Source organism: Mustela lutreola, chromosome 1, assembly GCF_030435805.1.
Source record: "Mustela lutreola isolate mMusLut2 chromosome 1, mMusLut2.pri, whole genome shotgun sequence".
Taxonomy (NCBI): Eukaryota; Metazoa; Chordata; class Mammalia; order Carnivora; family Mustelidae; genus Mustela; species Mustela lutreola.
In genome coordinates this window covers 190,295,380-190,316,792 of record NC_081290.1, presented here as the reverse complement: position 1 = coordinate 190,316,792, position 21,413 = coordinate 190,295,380, and the positions used below count along the sequence as shown (strand labels likewise).

General features: G+C 49.5%; 1 protein-coding gene across 6 annotated transcripts; it reads right to left on the bottom strand.

The window, feature by feature from the left end:
- Nucleotides 1-8,172: 8,172 nt before the first annotated feature.
- Nucleotides 8,173-21,198, bottom strand: HINFP (histone H4 transcription factor). Of its 6 annotated transcripts, none has more exons than XR_009355868.1 (11): nucleotides 21,051-21,198; nucleotides 15,719-15,903; nucleotides 12,678-12,907; nucleotides 12,314-12,425; nucleotides 12,004-12,156; nucleotides 11,195-11,272; nucleotides 10,986-11,106; nucleotides 10,756-10,894; nucleotides 10,541-10,665; nucleotides 8,939-9,787; nucleotides 8,173-8,771 (listed from the first exon to the last, which is right to left on the bottom strand). XR_009355868.1 is itself a non-coding variant. In XM_059183106.1 (11 exons), the coding sequence occupies exons 3-11, from the start codon at nucleotides 15,891-15,893 to the stop codon at nucleotides 9,367-9,369; spliced, it is 1,554 nt and encodes a 517-aa protein (XP_059039089.1). In that variant the 5' UTR covers nucleotides 15,894-15,903; nucleotides 16,785-16,876; nucleotides 21,051-21,198; the 3' UTR covers nucleotides 8,815-9,366. The 6 variants fall into 6 exon arrangements, 5 of the variants coding, with proteins under 5 accessions (XP_059039089.1, XP_059039108.1, XP_059039100.1 ...); XM_059183106.1 differs by lacking the exon at nucleotides 8,173-8,771 and adding an exon at nucleotides 16,785-16,876 and having other exon boundaries at nucleotides 8,815-9,787; XM_059183125.1 differs by lacking the exons at nucleotides 8,173-8,771; nucleotides 21,051-21,198 and adding exons at nucleotides 16,785-16,876; nucleotides 20,590-21,038 and having other exon boundaries at nucleotides 8,815-9,787.
- Between the last annotated feature and the right edge of the window lie 215 nt (nucleotides 21,199-21,413).

Below are 21,413 nucleotides of genomic sequence, written 5' to 3'. Positions count from 1 at the left end.
AAACACTGGGAGGTGACAGTGGTACTTAGAACTCAGCCTACTCCAACTACAGACAAAAGTCCTTACTCTCCCAGGCAAATTCAGACCTTTAAGACAGGCACACCCCTGATGCTGGACGCACAGATGCACCATGGCAATGGCACTTGGCTCACAGACACTGCCTTGGGCATCTTCTAGTACACATGTCATGCTCTCCCTCAGCCCACAAGCCTTCAAACGCAGGTTCTCCAGAACACTCTGGGGCTTTCCCCTGCTTTGCTGCTTCCTCATGCCCCTCTTGGCCCCCGCCTGCCCAGGCTGAGTCTTCTAGGGGTAAGTAGGTTAGCCAGTTGAGACACGTGGCCTGAGCTTTTAAGTTCCCACCTGTCACAGAGCAAAGACAGATAGGAGGGGAGGCCGCTGGGGCTGCTGCCACCTCCTTACTGCAGCAGCTGAGAGGTTACCAGCAGTCAAACCTCTCCCCTGCTCCTCAGCCCCTCCTCCTGCCTCATCACAGCCTGGAAGCTGGCGGCCCCAGCAGGACATCTCCAGGCTCCGCCCTGTAACTGTGAGGGTTAGTGTGTTTAGGATCCAGCCCTTCCTACCTTCCTCTCATTCCCTGCCTACATCAGCACCATTCCTCAAGACCAAAGTTCTCACTCTCGAGATGGACCCCCCGTTCTCCAAGTTAACCGCCGGAAGCGACTCCCCATCCCCAATGGTTGCATTTACCGAGCAATCATTATGGACCTGGCATTGCCTGATTTAATTCTCATCACGCCCTTAGGAGGCAAGCATTACAGCCTCTCTTTGGAAATTAAAAAACAGGGGCATAAGGAAGTTGGTTAAGCAATGTCCCTGAGAGTATGCTTCTAGTCGGTGGCAGACCAGGGCTTGAAACTTGAAGTCTTTGTTTTTACCCATCCTGCTATGGGGGCCTCTTAGAGCCCTATTCCCAGATGGCTTGTCTCCCTCCATTTTCTGGGCAGGCTCTTCTGTTCTTTCAAGATAACCACCACGTCCTAAAGACACTCCTCTCCTTTCCCCGGCATACAACTTGCCAGTCCTCGGGAAATTTTCCTCCCCTTTCTTAGGAACACCGTGTCCCCTTTTCCTCTGGACAGGCTTCCCCAGCTTCAGAGACCAACATTTCCAAGTCTTTGATTGGCTTTGCACACATAGGATTCACATCCCATGCCCCAGAGCAATGGTCCTCAGTCTTGGCTGTGATAAGCATCACTTGGGGGAATTTCAAAAGATGTCCAGATAATATTCCAAACCTGTTAATCCTGATCTCTAAGGTGGGACTCAGGTCTTGGTGTTTTTAGAAGTCCTGAGCTGATCCCACTGGGAAGGAAGTCAAGATCCGCTACCCTTCCTGAACCTTCCATTCCCTAGGTTGAAACGGTTGGCATATAACCATGGAAGTCCTCTCTCTCCCCTAGAACAGGCCTTCCTGTTCTTGAGGATGTCCCTTCCCCACTTTGTGAGCACATATTCCATGTCCTAAATCTGGAGTCGGAAATCTGCATTCTGACCCTTGATGCGTTTACTCATTCCATGCTCTTTTTTTTTTTTTTTTAAGATTTTTTAATTTATTTGTCAGAGAGAGAGAGTGAACACAGGCAGACAGAATGGCAGGCAGAGGCAGAGGGAGAAACAGACTCCCTGCTGAGCAAGGAGCCTGATGTGGGACTCGATCCCAGGACGCTGGGATCATGACCTGAGCCGAAGGCAGCTGCTTAACCCACTGAGCCACCCAGGCGTCCCTCATTCCATGCTCTTAAGCAAAGTTTTCCACCTCTTTGAACCTCATCCATGAAAGAGACATGATAAAAATCCTGCAGATCAGGTGCGCCTGGGTGGCTCAGTGGGTTAAGCCTCTGCCTTCAGCTCAGGTCATGGTCTCAGGGTCCTGGGATCGAGTCCTGCATCGGCTCTCTGCTCAGAAGGGAGCCTGCCCCCCCCCCACCCTCTGCCTGCCTCTCTGCCTACTTGTGATCTCTGCCTGTCAAATAATTAAATAAATCTTTTGAAAAAAATCCTGCAGATCAGCCTTGAAAGGTTCTTATGAGGTTCAAGGGTCCAAGAGCTTAGTGCTTATTCTCAAGAATCAATGAAACATACTTCATTTTATTTATTTTGATTAACATGCTTCATTTTATTTCCCTTGGAAGAATCTCCCATTTCCTTTCAAAGGAGGGGAAACTACATTTATCGAATGCCTACCATGTGCTAGGTAGCTGGCAGAGAGAGATGATTTCTGGGGAAAGAGCTAGGCTTGCATCTTTCTCCCCTGAATTCTTAGAACTTGGACCCAGAAAATACACTCAATAACTCAATAACTAACCACTGACTGGACGGTCTAACCAGCCCTCATGACAACTCTGTGAGAACAGTATTAGCCTCTCACGTTTCGGGTAAGGAAACTGATGCTCAGAAATGTTAGTTATGGGGTGCCTGGGTGGCTCAGTGGGTTAAAGCTTCTGTCTTTGGTTCAGGTGATGATCTCAGGGTTCTGGGATCAAGCTCTGCATCGGGCTCTCTGCTCAGCAGGGAGCCTGCTTCCCTTCCTCTCTCTCTGCCTGCCTCTCTGCCTACTTGTGATCTCTGTCTGTCAAGTAAATAAATAAATATCTTAAAAACAAAAGAAAAGAAATGTTACAAGTATGAATTCACACAGCTAATATAATGGCTCCAGGGATCCAAACCCAAGACTTAGTGATTCAAAACTGTGATGTTATCTACTATGTCACCCTTCCTCATTCTCTAATATTTCACCTTCCCATTTTGTAAGCAGATCCATCTCCACTCTTACGAACAGACCTCTTCTCATTCTAGGATATAAAACCTTTCCAACCTTCTAGAGGTCCCCAAGGGCAGACCCTCCCCATTCTAGAAGATTCTCCCACCACATATCCCCCCAGATCAGACCTTTGATTCTCTAGAACACATCTCTAGTTCCTAGAAGAGATCCCATAACTCAAGAGTCGTTGGTGGTCCTCAAACTTCAGCACAAGTCAGAATCATCTGGAGGTCTTATTAAATTGCTAGCTCTACTCTCAGAGTTTCTGATTCAATATGTGGGGTGGGGCCAGATAATCTGCATCTCTAACAAGTTCCAAGGTGATGCTGATGCTGCTAGTCTGGGGACCACACTTTGAGAACCATTGCTCAAGAGTACCTTCTTTCCGCAGTTTAGATCTCACCATTCCCAGAACCAACCCCCCATCTCCTACCATGGACTTTCCTACCCTCGGATGGACAATCCATCTCTTCCCCAAATAGCCCTCCTCCATTCCCTAGATTAATCTTTTCCTTTCTCTAGGAACTCAATTCCCATCCTAGACCCCCTCCCTTCCCAAAACAGAGCCTCCACCCTGAGCAGGTTCCCTAGACCCAGGTAAGGGTTGGCGATAATTGGCTTGTAAGGGGCAAGGCAGAAGCAGAAAATTCCTGTCTCAGTTGAAGTCCCAGTAGTTAACCTAGCAGACAGGCTGCGTGGGCCGGGATTTATGGGAGAAGCAGTTGGTAAGGAGCTTTGAGGACCTATGGGAAAGGGAGGGTAGCAGTGTCCTGTGGGAGCTGGGAAGGAACAGAACCGGGGACTCTGGAACCATCTCAGTTCTGCTTCCATCACCCCAGGCCCCCCATCCACGGTGCCTCCCTTGCCCAGCATGTTAGTCTTTCATCTTTGGAAAGAATGATTTTAAAGTGTATTTGTCAACAGACCCTCTGCTGGCCACTGGGGGAAACACAGCCCAGGACTGGGAATGAGGGGTCCATAGGCAGGGAGGCTGCCAGAGTCATCCTCAGTACAAGTCCCAGGAGTGAAGGGGTAGCTACTAGGCGAAGCCCTTGCTGTTGCTTTCTAAAAGACCGTTAGTCTTTTAAAATTATAAAAACACAACATATATAACAAAATCAAGCCACGCCGAAGTGCATTTTTAGTGTGTAATATGTACCTCTCCATCTCTCTCGCTAGGTAGTGCTATTTCTTTTTGCTACAAAGAAAATCAGGGGCTCTCCAAAGCTGTAAAATGCCAGGGTTCTCTGCCCAAGAGTCTCTTTCTCTTTTTCCTTCAGATCCCTCCCATTTCCCCTCTCCCAGTCTCCCAGTCTCCCTGTTGTCTTCCTTCCCCTAGAACTTGAACTCTCCCCAACCCTCTTGGCTGTGTCCTTTTCATGGAAGCAGCCTCGGAGCAGGTGTCTGCCAGTGTTTCTCTGGGGCCGGTTCCCTTTGTGAGACAGCGCCCACTCCTCCAGGGCAGGGGCAGAAACGCCTCTTTGGGTAGGCGTTTCTCTTCCACTACAGTGACTTCTCTTCACACAACAGCTGACTTCTTTTAGACATACTGTGAACTCTGAATAGCTCTATTTAACAATGTCCCCTTTCTGGAACTTATGGGTGGCTTAGTCAGTTACACGACACACTCTTGATTTCCACTCAGGCCATGATCTCAGGGTCGTGGGATTGAGCCTGGTGTTGGGCTCCATGCTGAGCAAGGAGCCTGCTTGGGATTATCCCTCTCCCTCTGCCCCTCCCCCCTCTTAAAAAAAATGTCCTTTCTGATCACAAGCTTTCCCTTCTGCTTTCTAATCTCCAAAAGCCTTAATGGAACCTCTAATGCTTTGTGGGGTTCTTTGGGGGGGTGTTTTTGGGGGTTTCTTTGTTTTATTTTTAAGTAAGCTCTGTGTCCAACATGGGGCTTGAACTCATGACCCTGAAACCAAGAGTCACCCCCTCCACAGACTGAGCTAGCCAGATACCCTGGAACTTCCAGTGCTTTGATTCTAACCACTACCTTCTAGTCTCCCAGGACCTCCCTGTCCCATCTTCTCCAGCTGCTTTAATTACCCTGCTCCTTGGCCAAAGCAATACATGTCCTGGTTGGGGGTCAACCCTGAGGTCTGTCTTCTGCATTTGCTCTGGGGGTGCCAGTGTCTTTTTTTTTTTTTTTTTAACATTTTATTTATTTATCTGACAGAGAAAGATCGTAAGTAGGCAGAGAGACAGGCAGAGAGAGAGAGAGAGAAGCAGGCTGCCCGCTGAGCAAAGAGCCCGATGCGGGCTCGATCCCAGGACACTGGGATCATGTGAGTCGAAGGCAGAGGCTTTACAGGCACCCCAAACTTGACAATTCTTATAAAACTCTTCAAAACCAGGCGCCTGGGTGGCTCAGTGGGTTAAAGCCTCTGCCTTCAGCTCAGGTCATGATCTCAGGGTCCTAGGATTGAGCCCCGCATCGGGCTCTCTGCTCCTCGGGGAGCCTGCTTCTCTCTCTCTCTCTGACTGCCTCTCTGCCTACTTGTGATCTGTCAAATAAATGAACAAAATCTTAAAAAAAAAATTCTCCTCAAAACCTTAATTCCTAGTTTCTCAAGGAAATAGAGACAACCAGACGTTAAGGCCCTCACCTCTCCCATCCATCCCTCCTTCCCTCTACTCAAAAGGAAGGGGTGTCTCCATTCCTTCCCCCTGTGTCGTCTATCTACTTGTCCTCTATATTACTTGCCTGGTCAAGACATTCAAGCTGGTTAGCATGGAATGAAAAGTTTTCAGTCATCCCCACCAACCTTCCCTCTCAGCCTCAATTCCTGCTGTTGAACATGAAACTGGCATGCTCCTTATTCCCAAAGAGCACCGTGGGATTCCTGGGCTTGAGCAAAACTCATTCATTCATTTACCATTCATTATATGTTCGATAGGTCATAATCTCACAGAAGAAGACTTTATTCTTCATAACCACTCCTCCCTCTCCTCACCTTGGGGAATCACTTCTCTATACTCACTCAGCTCCTCTGCACTCTTCTCTGAGATCACCGACGTGCCCCAGGTAGGAGAAAAGCAGCATTAGCTTCCACACTCCTGGGCCACTTGCTTCTCTCCTGACCTCCACTGCCCACCCCCAACCCTGGCCCCACTCCTAGAGGAAGAATAAAACAGGTTCTCTCTTTTATCTTCAGACGCCATGATGTCTGACTCATGGGTTGACGTGGATGAAACCCTAACGCCATCAAATTAGTATTGTCACCCTCCAAATTTCCACCCTCCCCCATCCCATCTCGGATATCCTTCCACAGGCCTCTGGCTGCTTTGACTCAGTAACCCCTGCCACTGGGTCCAGTGCTTGCTAACCCATGCCTGCTGAGCCCAGAAGCCCTTCTCCTGGAGAATGGGAGTCACACGGTAGCAGGCCAAAATCGCCATGATTCAGAGCATGGTGTGGGCACGGCTAAGACTGGTAGGGAAGGCCATTTACCTCCAGCATCGGCTTGACCCTCAAGGCACTGCTCAACAGAGGAAAGGAAGCATAGGTAATGCTGGATTACGGAGAGGGGGCAGGCAGCCTGAGCCATTCCTTAGAATACCCACAAAACAAGGGCATTTAAAAAAAAGGGAAGAAAAAAACTGAGACCAGAATTTGATCATTACTATATACAGCTGCTCTTGAACAACACTAGTTTGAACTGTATGGGTCCAATGTACTAAGATTTTTTTTTTTTAAGATTTTATTTATTTATTTGACAGACAGAGATCACAAGTAGTCAGAGAGGCAGGTAGAGAGAGGAGGAAGCAGGCTCCCCGCTGAGCTGAGAGCCCAATTCGGGGCTCAATCCCAGGACCCTGGGACCACGACCTGAGCTGAAGGCAGAGACAACCCACTGAGCCACCCAGGTGCTCCTTTATTTTGAATTGCATATGGAAAATGGGACACCACCATGTTTCCAAGGTTTGGAGCCTTCATTTATTTTTTAAAACTTTATTATTTTTAGGTAATCAACGTGGGGTTTGAACTTACAACTGAGATAAAGAGTCACTCATTCTATGGATGGAGTCAGCCAGGCGCCCCAAGGTTTGGAGTCTTTCAAGTCTTTATCTGGGCTTGGTTAGGAGAAAGATCTCTAATGACATGCTTTTGGGGTCTTTGGCCCTGTTCTATTCACCTCTTGGATTTTTAACCCACCTCTTGGAGACAGGTGTCCATCAAGTCTAACCACACAAAACTTACTAAGGACAAACACAAGATCCTGACGTTGAGTCCAAGGTAACAGCTGCATACATCTGAAGGGAAGGGAACGTGGTCTGGGCAGTAAAAAAGTTTGTAAAGACAGGGGTTCTAAAGGGCAGTGGCTTCACAACAGAGAGCCTGGTAGAACCACCAAAACACAGGCCCGGAGGAGGTAGGGGGAGGGGGCTCCAAATTAAATGATACAAGGAGGTATAGAAGAAACTGGGAGGTCCTTAGCCCAAAGAAACCTGTTGTCTTCAACTAGCGGAAGGCATGCTGGGGGGAAGCAGATTACACTTGTTTGGTGGAGGACAGCGTGTGGGCGGCAAAACCAGTCCAGGATCCTGGAGAGTGAGCCTGGAAACCCTGTAGCTCCGAGGGGGCCAACTTTTCATCCATGTCTTCACTCTCCCCGACGCGGCCTTTCCTTGAAGTTGCTCCTCGTAAAGGCCACGGGAACATCTGCATGGACACATAACCTAAAGCCCTCATTCTCTCTTGTCTGAAATCTTGCAGCAGCTCTTCTCTGCTTGCAACCTCTCATGCTTCCAAATGTATATGCCCCATTGCTTGCAGAATCACCACCCGAAAATCTAACATAGTTCTGGGTGGCCTGGCCTGCCTTCTGGGCTGCAGACCATAAAGCAGTCCTTCAGCTTTACAGACCTAGTTTCCTTGACCTGGAGTAACCTGTCCACACCTCTGTACTTGGCAGCTCTATCACTTTCTCTACGACACCTTTCCTGACCCCTCACCCAAGGGATACTGCTGCCTCCTGCTCGGAGCCTCCTCAGTGAGCCCCACCTGGCTGCCATCACTTCACTGTCCCTGCCTCTCTACCAGGTGTCTTCAGGGCAGATCCTAGGTTTTGTCCATCCTTGTATCTTCAGCCCCTGCCACAGTGCCTGGACTATATTGGAGAAACTCAGTAAATGGTGGATGGAATGAACAGAGAGATATTTCTTTCCTAAATTCTTCCTGCAATAGGCACACCGTTTTTGTGAAGAAAATTAAATTTGGTCTTTGGTGGACAGCTTTCTGTCCAGCTAGGACCCCTGTATTTCCTTGACCTCTCCAGAGTGGAAGCGACCCGAAGCATGGACACAGTGCTGATAAGTGGCTAGACAGGCCAAAAAATTGGCTCTTATTTTGGACGGTTTCAACATCTTTGAGAATCTAGTGAAAAACAGAACCTTTCCCCCTTTTATTATTTTTTTTCAAAGATTTTATTTATTTATTTCACAGAGATCACAGTAGAGAGGCAGGCAGAGAGAGGGAAGCAGGCTCCCTGCTGAGCAGAGAGCCCCATGCGGGACTCGATCCCAGGACCCTGAGGTCATGACCTGAGCCGAAGGCAGTGGCTTAACTCACTGAGCCACCCAGGCGCCCCCTTCCCCCTTTTCTAACTTGGTTCCTAAAACTAGAGTACCTGCCATTCCCTAGGGCCCCCAGATCCACCTCCCCCCGCCCACCTAGAGGCTTCCCTCCCAGTCCCACAGGTGGAAACCCCTCCACCAGAGATACTGGGTATCTAACCAGAACTCAGAGGGCATGTCTGCAGCCAGGTGCTCTTTTCCTGATGAGGCGCGCGTGCGCATTCTAGAGCACTACTTGTGTCCACAAACGGGACCTCCAGGAAGGCGGTAGATGCTTGAAGAAATGGAGAAGTTTCACCAAGGGGTGGGGGGAGGGGAACAAGAAGAAAGTTAAATGAACCTCAGTCACTAGAAGAACAAGCCGAACGATTCAGCTCCTCTTCCGGGCAGCTGCATCTCCTCACTATCCAGTTAACAGCCAAAAGACATAAGGAAGGAGAAATGAGAACAGCCCAAGTGTTTATTACCGAAGAAACTGTTACACACACACTCAGGACCTCCACTCCCATCCTTGAGGATAACCGGGGAGGTCCTTGTGGTTGTAGGAGCCCTTCAGAGGGAAAGGCCTACCTGGCTCACGCTGCCTTGGCTGGTTTTGAGGAAAAGGCCCTTGCAGGGACCAGTTACACGGCATCGCTGGACCTAAGGACCCTTAAAGACGGGACTGGGTACGAGGTGACAGAATTTTGGTCACCATCTCAGCATGACTGGGGGTTACGGGTAAGCCTGATACTAGCCCCTCTACAAGAACACACAGGACCAGGGCATCCTCCTCAAGGAATCCAGACTCCTCAGGATCCCCCAACACATGTGGTCCGGCAGAAAAGGGAAGCCTTCAGAGTCTGCTGCATGACACAGGCCGGGTCCAGAGCACACCGCACTGCTCTTGGCACCACTCTTAAAGGCCTCCATCGGCAGGGGCTGCCCGCTCGGGGCACAGCCAGCAGACCGGCACAAACCCTGGGGCCTGGGGTGGAAACAGTCAGGCTCCGTAGCCTTCACACCAACCCTTCTGGCTCCTCAGCTATTCCCTGAAGCTTTTCCATGACGTCCCCTGAGGGGGACTCAGGGGCTGGGGGGGGCTCTCCCGGGGCTTCCGACAGCACATAGTAGACAATCTCTTGCTCGCCTTGGGCATTGGTCTGATTCACCACATGGATGACGGGGCTGGGAGTGTCCTGAGAGGCTGGGAGGCCTGTCCCCTGGCTGCTCCCGCCCTCCCCCTCCTCTTCAGCCTCCTCCTGGGGTCCTGGCTCCCCCGGCACTGCTTCGAGAATGATGCCCTGCAGGCTGGTCTCATTCAGCGACGCTCCCAGGCCTGATCCCTCTTGCGGCTGCCGAAGCAGCTGCTGTGTCAGCTCCACACTCTCGTAGCGAACCAGCTGCAGCCGCATGTAGCCGTCTTCATGCTCCTTGTACCTGGTGAAGCAGGAGCACACAGGGCAGCGACCGCGCGCGCAGGGGGACGTGGAACGTCCCGGTGAGCGGCAAGGTAAGGGACAGACATGAGAGGGTGGGACAGGTCCTGGGATTTTAAGCGACCAGAGTTGGAGACCAAAAAGATCTTTAGGGGAATATGTAGAAAACAAGACGAGAGGGAAAGAGCATTACTTACAATGGAAAATCATATGTAGAAACTTGAGAGGCAGGGAGAGAGGAAGAGAAGGTGGGATAAAGACATGATCTGTGTTGGAGGGTGGGGGGTGTCGCAGGAATTAGGAGACGGTCATGGAGCTAAGGGGCAGGAACCTTAGGCTCCAGTTTTGATTCTGGCTGCAGGGCTCTGGAACCACATTTAAAAATCAAAATAATCATCTTTGCTCCACCACTTTATTCTCAGGGTTCCTTGAACCTGAATGGAGATGGTGGATTATCATCAAATTCAAATAAATTTTAAAGATTTTATTTATTTGAGAAAGCGCGCACAAGCAGAAAGGGGCCAAACGGTGAGGGGCAGAGGGAGAAGCAGCCTCCCACACTGGGCAGACAGCCCAACGCAGGCTGACCCCAGGACCCTGGCTGGGATCATGACCTGGGCTGAAGGCAGATGCTTAAACGGCTGAGCCACCCAGGCGTTCCAAATTTGAGGTTTTTAACTTGTGGAAAAGGTATGGGGAGGTGCAGGGGGTTGGTGGGGGAGGCCTGTGAATCTAGAGGGCAGGATTGACATACCGAAAACGGGGGTGCCCTGAGGGCCACTTGAACTGGTGCTTCTCACGAAGATGTACAGTGAGGTTGTTGCCCCTTGTGAAGCATTTGTCACACACATGACACTTGTACCTTGGCTCTGAGTCTCCCTGAGAGGGAGGGGAGGACAGTGAGGCCAACTCTCCACCCCAGGTTCCCCACACCTCTGCCTGTCCTCTCCCACCGAGAGCCCCACTCACTTCATGCACTTTTCGGTAATGGGACTTGATAGAGCAGAGGGATCGCGCACTGAAGCTGCAGTTCTCAAAATCACACCTGTAGGCTGGCTCTTTGCTGTGGGTATCCAGGTGCTTCCGCAGGTCAATCAGATTCTTGCAGCTGTGGGGAGAGGTCAGGCGGGGCTGGAGGGCACAGGGGACGCTGGACTGTGAGTTCTCGGACTTCTAGCCCCTTACCTGGTTCCCCTTACCTGTAGTCACAACAGTCACACTTGAAGGGCCGGTCCTCGCTGTGGCGAAAGCGCATGTGGTTTCGGAGGGAGGATGGCAGCGGACAGGTCATATCACATAGAGGGCACTTATAGTGATTCACTGAGAGGAGCAGAGAGGGGGGCCATGACCTGAAGCCTAGTGGGAACCTGGAGGGAGGGCCAGGCGCTTGGGGGCTCTGGCTACTCACCGTGGTTACGCATATGGTCCCGCAAGAGCCGCTCTGTGGCAAATCTCTTGGAACAGTGAGAGCACTGGAAGCGCTGCTCTGGGGCAGAACAGGCAGAAGACAGGGTGGGCTGCGGGGGATTGTGGGGAGGTGCATGGAAGACAGGAAACCCGGGAGAGGGGAACCACCCAAGAAAAGGGGGAGCTTAAGAACTAGGGATAGACACAGTACCACTGAAGGAGCATAGGGCCTTGGAGTCGAGAACTTGAATTTGAATCCCTGCTTGCCCCCTAACTAGCTGTGCAACCTCACATAAGTGATTTAATGTGAGATTCAGTTTCTTCATCTGCAAAAAGAGGGTGAGGGGTGCCTGACTGGCTCAGCTGGTTAAGTGTTTGCCTTCGCCTCAGGTCATGATCCCAGAGTCCTGGGATGGAGTCCCAGGATCGAGTCCCATACCAGGCTCCCTGTTGAGCAGGGAGCCTGCTTCTCCCTTGGCCTATTGCTCCCCCTGCTTGTGCTCTCAGGCCCTCTCTCTCACAAATACACACATACATACATACATAAAATCTTCAAAAAAAAAAAGAGGGGGTAAGAAGCGCACCTCATGGGGCTGAGAATTCACTGGGGAAAGAAAGCACACGGTAAGCACTGAATAAAACATCTAATGATTCTCAGGCAGCCAAGGCTGTGGCAGGTGACTGAGCCCTAAGACAGATGTAGCCAAGCTGCAGATGCCTTCAGTAGCCCCCTCTCCCAGGAATATACCCTTAATCCCCACCCCAAGCAGGACAGCCTGCACCCACTCCCCTTCTTCTCGGACTGCTTACGATCCAAAGAGGTCTGGCGACGGATGTGATCTAAGAACTTAGTGTTGTTGGCAAACATGCCCCCACAGGTGGGGCAGGCCACCACCTTTTCCTGGGTATGGCTGCGGAGGTGCTCTCGAAGCTTCCGGCAGTCCTTGAAGGTGCAGGTACAGCCTGGGAAAGAAAGCCCAGTCAGGCTTCAGTCATGGACCCCCAGAGCAGGCTCTGGTGCTGAATCTCCAGACAGCAGCGACCCTTACCCCATGGGACTGGGCCCATGCCTAGCTACCCGAGGCCTTCAGCAACCCCAGGCGTTCTTTAAAGGCCCTACCTTTCCAGCCACACAGCACCACATGGTTGTCCTTGCCGATCGCCTGGTACTCACAGCATAGGCTGTGCGCTTCCACGTGCCGATAGAACCACTCAGGATTGTCGAAGGAACTCTGTGCCAGGAGCAACTTGGGGTGAGGATGGGTAGAGGGACTTTGACCCCTTCGTGTCCAAGGGGGGCTCCTTGGCTGTCTCCCAAATTAGGTCGGCAGGGGCATGCCCCTCCCTATTTGAGCAAGGGAGCTGCCCGGAAATGAGATGCTAGCGGGAACCTGGCATACATGGGGCATCCCTGACAGGGTCAAGGCATCGTGGGCTAAGACCCCCAACTTCCTTCTGCCCCATTCCCAGCACTGCCCGCTGACCTCACAGTGCTCCCACAGACACAGGAAGTGGTCAGGGATGTCGGGGATGATGTTGCGGCTCTGGAAGTCCAGGATGCAGGGGCTGAGGTTGGCCTGGCTCTGCAGGGCCTGCAGCCCCCACTGCTTCAGCTTGGTGTGGTAGCAGTGGAAGTAAACGTGGCGGATGAGGTCAGCTGAACTGTCCATAGAACAAAAGCCACACTCCTGCCACAAGCAGGAGAATTCCTCCTCTGCAGAAAGATGTTTAGAAGGAAGAGTCTGATATTTTGCAAAGCTCAGTTCTCCTACCTATAGCACTTAGCAGCGAGAGAGGAGGCTGGATTCTGACCCAATTACCAGCAGTTCATTTCGCAAATACCAGCATTTAACTACCACCAATCGTGCCCCAGGCACTGGGGATACAAAGAGTAAAGAGGGTCCCAGTCCTCGCCCTCACAACAGCTTTCAGTCATGGAGAAAAAACATTAATCAAGTAACACACATATGCATATAAAACCCCAGCCAGTCCCAAGCTCTATGAGGGGGTGGTGGTCTGGGGTACTATAACATCATCAAGCAGAGGTCATCTGATATGGACAGGGATGACTTGGAAGTGTCCCTGTGTTGAGATGTGAAGGGTGAGTATCTGTAAACTAGAGGGAGAAGTGTGGCTGTTGAGGCAGAGGGAAGGGTGTGTTCAAGGCCCGTTGCCCAAAACTCCCAGATGGCAGGGGTGGCTGGCAGGCACTAGTGGCTCCGGATTTCTGCCTCGGCCTCCCAGCTCGGGACACCTCCCACTCCTTCCTTCAGACCAGTCGTTCCTTTCCCTATATTCTCCCCGAGGCCTGTCCTCTCTGGAAAAGCCATCGACTGTTGCAGTCCACTGCATGGTTCTTAAGCAGCTCTCTCCAAGCACATTTTCTGATTTTTTCTAAAGATTTTATTTATTTATTTGACAGAGATCACAAATAGGCAGAGAGGCAAGCGGCAGGGAGGGGACAGGGGGAAGGCAGGCTCCCCACTGAGCAGAGAGCCTGACATGGGGCTCGATCCCAGGACCCTGAGCCGAAGGCAGAGGCTTTAACCCACTGAACCACCCAGGCACCCCTCCAAGCACATTTTCAAATCTTTACAAGGGTTTACTTGTTTTAGAAAGTAGGTACTTAAAAAAATATAAGGGGGTGGGTGCCTAGGTGGCTCAGTTGCTTGAGCATCTGCCTTTGGCTCAGGTCATGATCCCAGGGTCCTAGATTGAGTCCTGCATGGCAGCTGGGGGTGAGGTCCTTATTCGGCGGGAGTCTGCTTCTCCCTCTGCTCCTCTCCCTTGCTAGTGTGTGCATGCTCTCTCTCTCTCTCTCACAAATAAATAAATAAAATATTTTAAAAATATCTGTATAAGGGGCACCTGAGTGGCTCAGCTGCTTGAGCATCCAACTCCTAATGTTGGGTCAAGTCTTGATCTCACAGTTGTGAGTTCAAGCCCCATGCTGGGCATAGAGCCTACTTTAAAACACACACACACACACACACACACACCCTAATTTCTCTTTCATACAGGGGCGCCTGGGTGGCTCAGTGGGTTCAGCCTTTGCTGTCAGCTCAGATCATGGTCTCAGGGTCCTGAGATCGAGCCCCGCATCGGGCTCTCTGCTTGGTGGGGAGCCTGCTTCTTCCTCCCCCTCTGCCTGCCTGTGATCTCTCTCTGTTAAAAAAAAAAACAAATAAAATCTTCAAAAAATAATTTCTCTTTCATACATATATTATTTGACATCTAAAACTATTGCTTGTAGTTCATAGTCACTAGACTTAAAACAGAATTTGAGGCAGGGGAAAGAGAGCTGCCTCTGTACTTTCTGCAGAACAGAGTTCTTTAAACTGTGTTGTGACCTATTAGTGACAGCAGAAATCAATTTAGAGGACTGCAAACCAATTTTTTTTTTTTAACTTATTTGAGAGAGAAAGAGAGAGAATGAGAGCACGAGAAGGGAGAGATCAGAGGGAGAAGCAGACTTCCTGCCGCACAGGGAGCCCGATGTGGGACTCGATCCCAGGACTCCAGGATCATGATCTGAGCCGAAGGCAGCCGCTCAATCAACTGAGCCATCCAGGTGCCCCTGCAAACCAATTTTTTTAAGGAGGCTCCAGGCTCCACATGGGGCTTGAACTCATGACTCTGAGATCAAGAGTTGAGTGCTCCACCGACTGAGCCAGCCAAGCACCCCTCTGCATTTCTTTTTAAATGAAAAAGAACAAGACAGAACACTTCAGAGAGCATTTAATAGAGGTAAGGATTATTTCAAGTATTTTTTAAGTTTTGTGTATGGGGTTGGGATGTAAAATGTATTCCTAACTGGCTGCTGCAGTAAAGAAAAAACCGAGAAGCACTACCAGAGAATCAGACAAGCAGGCTGTTGACAGTATGTACAGTATGATCCTTTTTAAAAAATAAAATCCTCTTTATCTAGTGTACATATATGGGGCACCTGGGTGGCTCAGGGGGTTAAAGCCTCTGCCTTTGGCTCAGGTCATGATCTCAGGATCCTGGGATCGAGCCCCACATCGGGCTCTCTGCTCAGCAGGGAGCCTGCTTCACCCTCTCTCCTCTGCCTGCTGCTCTGCCTACTTGTGATCTCTGTCAGATAAATAAATAAAATCTTTTTTAAAATGTACATATTTATGGGGCACTTGGGTGGCTCAGTGGGTTAAAGCCTCTGCCTTCGGCTCGGGTCATGATCTCAGGGTCCTGGGATCAAGCCCCACATGGTGCTCTCTGCTCAGCAGGGAGCCTGCTTCCCTGCCTCTCTGCCTACTTGTGATCTCTCTCTCTCCCTGTCAAATAAATAAATAAAATCTTTAAAAAAATAAATAAAATAAAATGTATATATTTATGCACATACAAAAAATATATACATATATACTGCCTTTTGATGGCAGGCTGGCAGATTCGTTCCATTTCCTATACAGTGTCTACCATGTTTTTATAAGCAAAAACAGCACCATTAGGAAAAGTCAGATTTCCCACCTTCCTTGAGCTCTTTCCCCTTCCTGTCCTGCTCCCTTACCAAGTGGGTCCTCCTCCTCCTCCTCCTCCTCCCCGGAGCCGTGCAGGTGCTGCTGCAGGTGCTGAGTGACATGCTCGCAGAACTCCTCCATGGCTGAGCACACAAAGGAGCAGGACCCCCACTCGCACTGGAGCCCCAGGTTCTCCTTTCGGAGAACTTTCGCCGGGGGTGGCATGGCCTTCACCCTAGAAGAGGAAGAGATCCACAGCTACAAGGATTCCACCAAGTGCTGCTGGGGGCGAACGGGTGCACAGCCTGCCAAGAACCGGCAGGCGTTTCTGCCATGACCCTCGAGGAACAGCTAGTGCGGCTCGGTTCCTCGAGCCCCTGGAAGCTGCCTGGCGTGCCTGTGAAGGGAAAACACACGCTAACATCACGGAGCGGGTGCCAGGCACTGAGCTAAGAACTTCAACAGCCGATTTCTCATGAAGCTTCAGAGCGATGGGCCAAGAAGGAATTAATTATTCCAACAGAATGCAGAACACTGTGCACAAGTTCAAAGCGATGGCTTTGGACAAGGAACAGACTTCAAACCCACACTCCTGTGTCCACCACCTATTAGCTGTGTGACGGTGGCCAATAACTTCACCCTTCGAATCCTGAACACCCTCAGCTTTGAAATGGGGATAACAAAACTCTTTGTTTTTAATTTCACACTTACTATATAGGTCAAGTACCATGCTAAGCACATTACATGATGTCACTGAATTACCAACACCACCCAATGAGGGAAGTACTATTTTTAACTTCACTTACAGGTAAGAACTTCAGGTTCAGAGAGGTTAACTGGTTTGCTCAAGGTCACACACTAGTGGGGCGGTAGAGTCAGGTCAGGCTGAGTCCAAAGTCCATATCCTTTCTAACCCACACAGCTTGCAGATGAGCCCCAAAGCTCTTTATCTCTTACTGCATCCATCCTAAGCCCCTGCCAGAATTTTAAACCACCATTCAATCTGCCTTTGCCTAACCTACCCAGCAGATACTGACCACCCCCCTAACATCCTCAGAACTAAAACGTCCCGGTGACTCTGAACAACAGACACGTGAACTGGACAGATCCACTTACACGCAGAGTTCTCCAACACTTTTTGAAAACACTGGTAAACTTTTCTGGAGGTATGCAACAATTTGAAAAAATTCCCAGATGAACTGTGTAGTCTAGGCATAAGTAAAGAATTAAGAAAAAGTTAGGTATGTCATAAATACATAAATACTAGTCTATTTTAGAAAATTAGGGAAAAAAGAAAAGAAAAGAAAACTAATTGGGGGGGGTGCCTGGGTGACTCAGTCATTAAGTGTCTGTCTTTGGCTCAGGTCATGACCCCAGAGTCCCAGGATCAAGCCCCACATCAGGGTCCCTGCTCGGCAGGAACCCTGCTTCTCCCTCTCCCACTCCCCCTGCTTGTGTTCCCTCTCTTGCTGTGTCTCTGCCAAGTAAATAAACAAAAACTTAAAAAAAAAAAAAAAAGAATACGAATAAGATATATCACAAATACATAAATACTAATCTATTCTAGAATACAAGTCTGTTTAATTATTTACTATTTATTATTTAATACCATAAAATATACCCAAATCTATTATAAAAAGTTAAAATTTATTGTTCACCTGGCTGGCTCAGTCAGTGGAGCATGTAACTCTTGATCTTGGAGTTATGAGTTCAAGCCCCACACTGGGCGCAGATTACTTTAAAAATTTTAAAAAGTTAAAATTTATCAAAGCTTACACATACACGTACATACAATACGTTATCTTTTCTACTGTTAGTAATATGTGCAACATCTCCAGTGTTTTGTTTCATATAAGACAATACTGATGACAGACGACTCACCTTATAAAGAGGCCACATAAAACTAACAGTTTCGATAAATACAGTCCAGTACTATAAACGTATGTTCTCTTCCTTATGATTTTCTTAATAACAGGAGGAAAAGTAGGGAAAGACTTCCTAAGTCAGACATAACATCCCAAACCTCCTCTATCTCCTACCTGCAGGATCAAGTCCACTTAGAACTGCACGCAAGGCTCTTCTCCAACTGCCTCAACTTCTCCAGAAACTGAGAAAGGACACTACCATGACTGAGCATGAGTGAGGGCCTACCATGAGTCAGCCCCTTCATTTTTTTTTTTTAATGAAAAATTTATTTATTTGACAGAGAGAGAGAGATCACAAGCAGGCAGAGAGGCAGGCAGAGAGAGAGGGGGATGCAGGGCTCCATCCCAGGACTCTGGAGATTATGACTTGAGCCGAAGGCAGAGGCTCAATCCACTGAGCTATCCAGATGCCCCTTAAACTTCATTTCATTTGATGTAAGAGCATTCTGACTCTAACCCAAAGATCATATTCTTCCTCGCCGAAACCATGCGGCCGCTCTAGCTTCCTCTCCTGTCCGTTCATTCCTCTCTCTCTTTGATCCAACCATATTTGTCCCTAAACACATTACATACTACTGAAACTCTGTGCCTGAGAAACTTCCACCTACCCTCAAGCCCACTGTCCCTTCCTTGGTGAGTCCTTTCCAATTTATCCTGGTACAGCTGGAAAATCCAGCTGCTGTCCCTGCAGCACTTCATTACAGCGCTGTTACAACGAAATGGAACATCTGTCTCCCCAAGACAAGGGGCTTCTCAGGGCAGGGACCTCACCCCTTCCCTTCCCTTTCCCAGCATTAGCCCAGAGTTCTGTACTCTTCAGACAATGTCAGGATCTGACCATATTCCAGGAAGCCTTCCTAAATTACTTGCCTTCGGATTACTCCTGCCTTTTGGTTCTATGGCTGCCATAGCTAATGCCAGAAAATCTCAACCCGATTTGTATGCTGCCCATGGTCATTTGATGTGTTCTATTCTCATTCACACAATTGGGACAATATTAGCTGCTTTGGAGCAGGAACCACACCACGCCCATCTGTGTCCCTATACTGTGTCCAGCACGGTGCTGAGCACAGACGCTGTAAACATATACCTGTTGTCGGACTGGGTAAGGCCCAGCAGGTGGGCTATCTAGGCATCTAGATATCTAGAATGACTTGAAAATTAGGCAAAGTTCCCTGAATCCCTTTCGCTGTCCTCCAGTGTTCTTCACTTTCTCTCCTTGTGCCCTGCTGGTCTCTATCCTGGGGAGCTGTGGGACAGTAACTATCTGGACACCATTCCTCCTTCTGTAGGCAAGGAATCCAGTGAGGCACCCTGTATACTGGAGAGGGCACTGGACCAACTGTCAGAAAGCCTAGGTTCAAGTTTCCTGTCTCAATTATTTTACTCTGTCTCAAAAAATGTAACATTAAGTATCTACAGTAGGCAAAGCACTGTTCTAAGTGTCCTGCATGTATAAAAACTCATTAATAGGGGCGCCTGGGTGGCTCAGTGGGTTAAAGCCTCTCCCTTCAGCTCAGGTCATGATCCCAGGGTCCTGCGCAGAGCCTGCTTCCTCCTCTCTCTGTCTCTGCCTGCCTCTCTGCCTACTTGTCTGTCAAATAAATAAATAAAATCTTTTAAAAAAAATTAAAATTAAAAACAAAAACTCATTAATACAACAACCCACCTACCGAGGTATTGTTCTTCCACTCCACAAATGAGGTAATGGGCCCTGATAGGTTAAGTAATTTACCCAAGGCCACAAAGCTAGTGATAGAGACAGAATTCAAAGCCAGGGAGTTTGGCTCCGTTTTCCTCCGACACCCGCCATCTTAACTCTCCTTGTCTGACTCCTTCCTCCCCATAGACCACAATTGTATCCGTATACACAATACCCCAAACATGTTTTATTAAGTAGTTATTCTGCCAGCTTCTCCCAATAAACTGTGAGCTCCTAGAAAGCCTGGCCTGTGCCCCATTCAGTTCTAATTTCAGGACCAGCAGCACACCCTCATACAAGCTCTTTTTTTTTTTTTTAAAGATTTTATTTATTTGACAGAGCGCAGAGAGGCAGGCAGAGAGAGAGAGAGAGAGAGAGAGGAGGAAGCAGGCTCCCTTTAGAGCAGAGAGCCCGATGTGGAGCTAGATCCCAAGACCTTGGGATCATGACCAGAGCAGAAGGCAGAGGCTTTAACCCACTGCACCACCCAGGCGCCCTCATACAAGCTCTTTTTTTTTTTAAGTTTTTTTTTTTTTTAAAGATTTTATTTATTTATTTGACAGAGAGATTACAAGTAGGCAGAGAGGAAGGCAGAGAGAGAGAGGAGGAAGCAGGCTCCCTGCGGAGCAGAGAGCCCGATTCGGGACTCGATCCCAGGACCCTGAGATCAAGACCTGAGCCGAAGGCAGCGGGTTAACCCACTGAGCCACCCAGGCGCCCATACAAGCTCTTTTAATGTTTAAGTAAACCTATAACTTATTACTTTACTTTTTGATAAATAACCTAACTTCCTTGAACCTGTTTTTGTTTTTAATGTAAAATCACAAGTAGTGATAGACTGAACTAACTAATATCACAACTAATACTAATATCACATCTAGTGATAGACTGAACAAACCTGGTTAGAAACCAACAACATTTACTAGCTGTGTCACCTTCTGCAAGTTACTTAAACCTCAGTTTCCCATAAAGCAGGGGAATCATTAAGCCTGTCCCACTGAACTGACTTATGGACTAAACTAAATAATGCATATTAAACATCCCGCCAGAACTCAACAAGTGTTAGCTGTTTGTATCCTTGCTTCTGAGGGGGAGAGGATCTAAGCACAATTCTACAAAAAGGTCAACAAAAGGACCACCGGAGAAAACCCTAACACTCTTCATCTGGAATCACAGTAAGAAGAAATCAGGAAATACTTACGGGTATATATTTTAACGCAAGGCACCGACAGATAACCCTGAACGATATTCAAGAAAAGGAGAGACCTACGTCCTGAACATCCTAAGGACTCACAATCTGGCCGAAGAGATGACTCTGACGTATGAAGACAAGCGCCAAAACAAAGCGGCGATGGGGGAAGCCAGGACAGAAAGAAATCCCAGTGCAGAAGCGAAACAGGGAAGACTTGCCCTAAGCAGCAGGGCCCGGGCCCCTGAAACACCGGTCGAATTCGGAGAAAAGGAGACCGTCCCGGCTGGTAAAACCTCTCCCTCGCAGCCTCGCAGGCTTCCCGGAGTCCTTCTCCCACTAAGGCATGGCGGTAACCATGTCTCAGAAGCAGTGAAGCCCCAGACGAGGGAGCTGGGAGATACGAGTCGGGGTTAGGGCTCCGGGGCACTGCAGGAGCCGGGCAGACCGACGTGGCCGAGCTGCCAGAAGAAGCCTCGCGGAGGTGACTAAAGAAGAGCCTGGCCCCGGGAGCCTGCTCAGAGAGCACCCCAACGCTGCTCCGGGAAACCCGCAGCCCAGCTTACCGTCCCTCCGCCGCCGGCTCTCTCCAGCTCTTCCCACCTCGAACCATCTCCGGAAGGGCGCTTGAGCGACGGCCAGCGAGAGCCAATCGCCGCTCTTAAATCCCTCTAACAGCCAATGGCCGCTGCGACTGACGGAAACCGTGCGCGACCAAAATAGGGAAGGGGTGGGAGTGAGGACCCGCGGGCTGCGGGGAAAGTAGCTTTGCTGGCGCTGCTGGGTTCCAGACGCGGCGCGGACTGGGATCCCAAGGTCCCGAATTCGCCCAACTGCGCAGACTCCGCGCTGGCATCCACTGGGCCTGCGCGGGGCTCGAGCTGATCGCCGAGTGCGGGCTCTCTTTCCTCTCTTGGCTTACGGCGTTA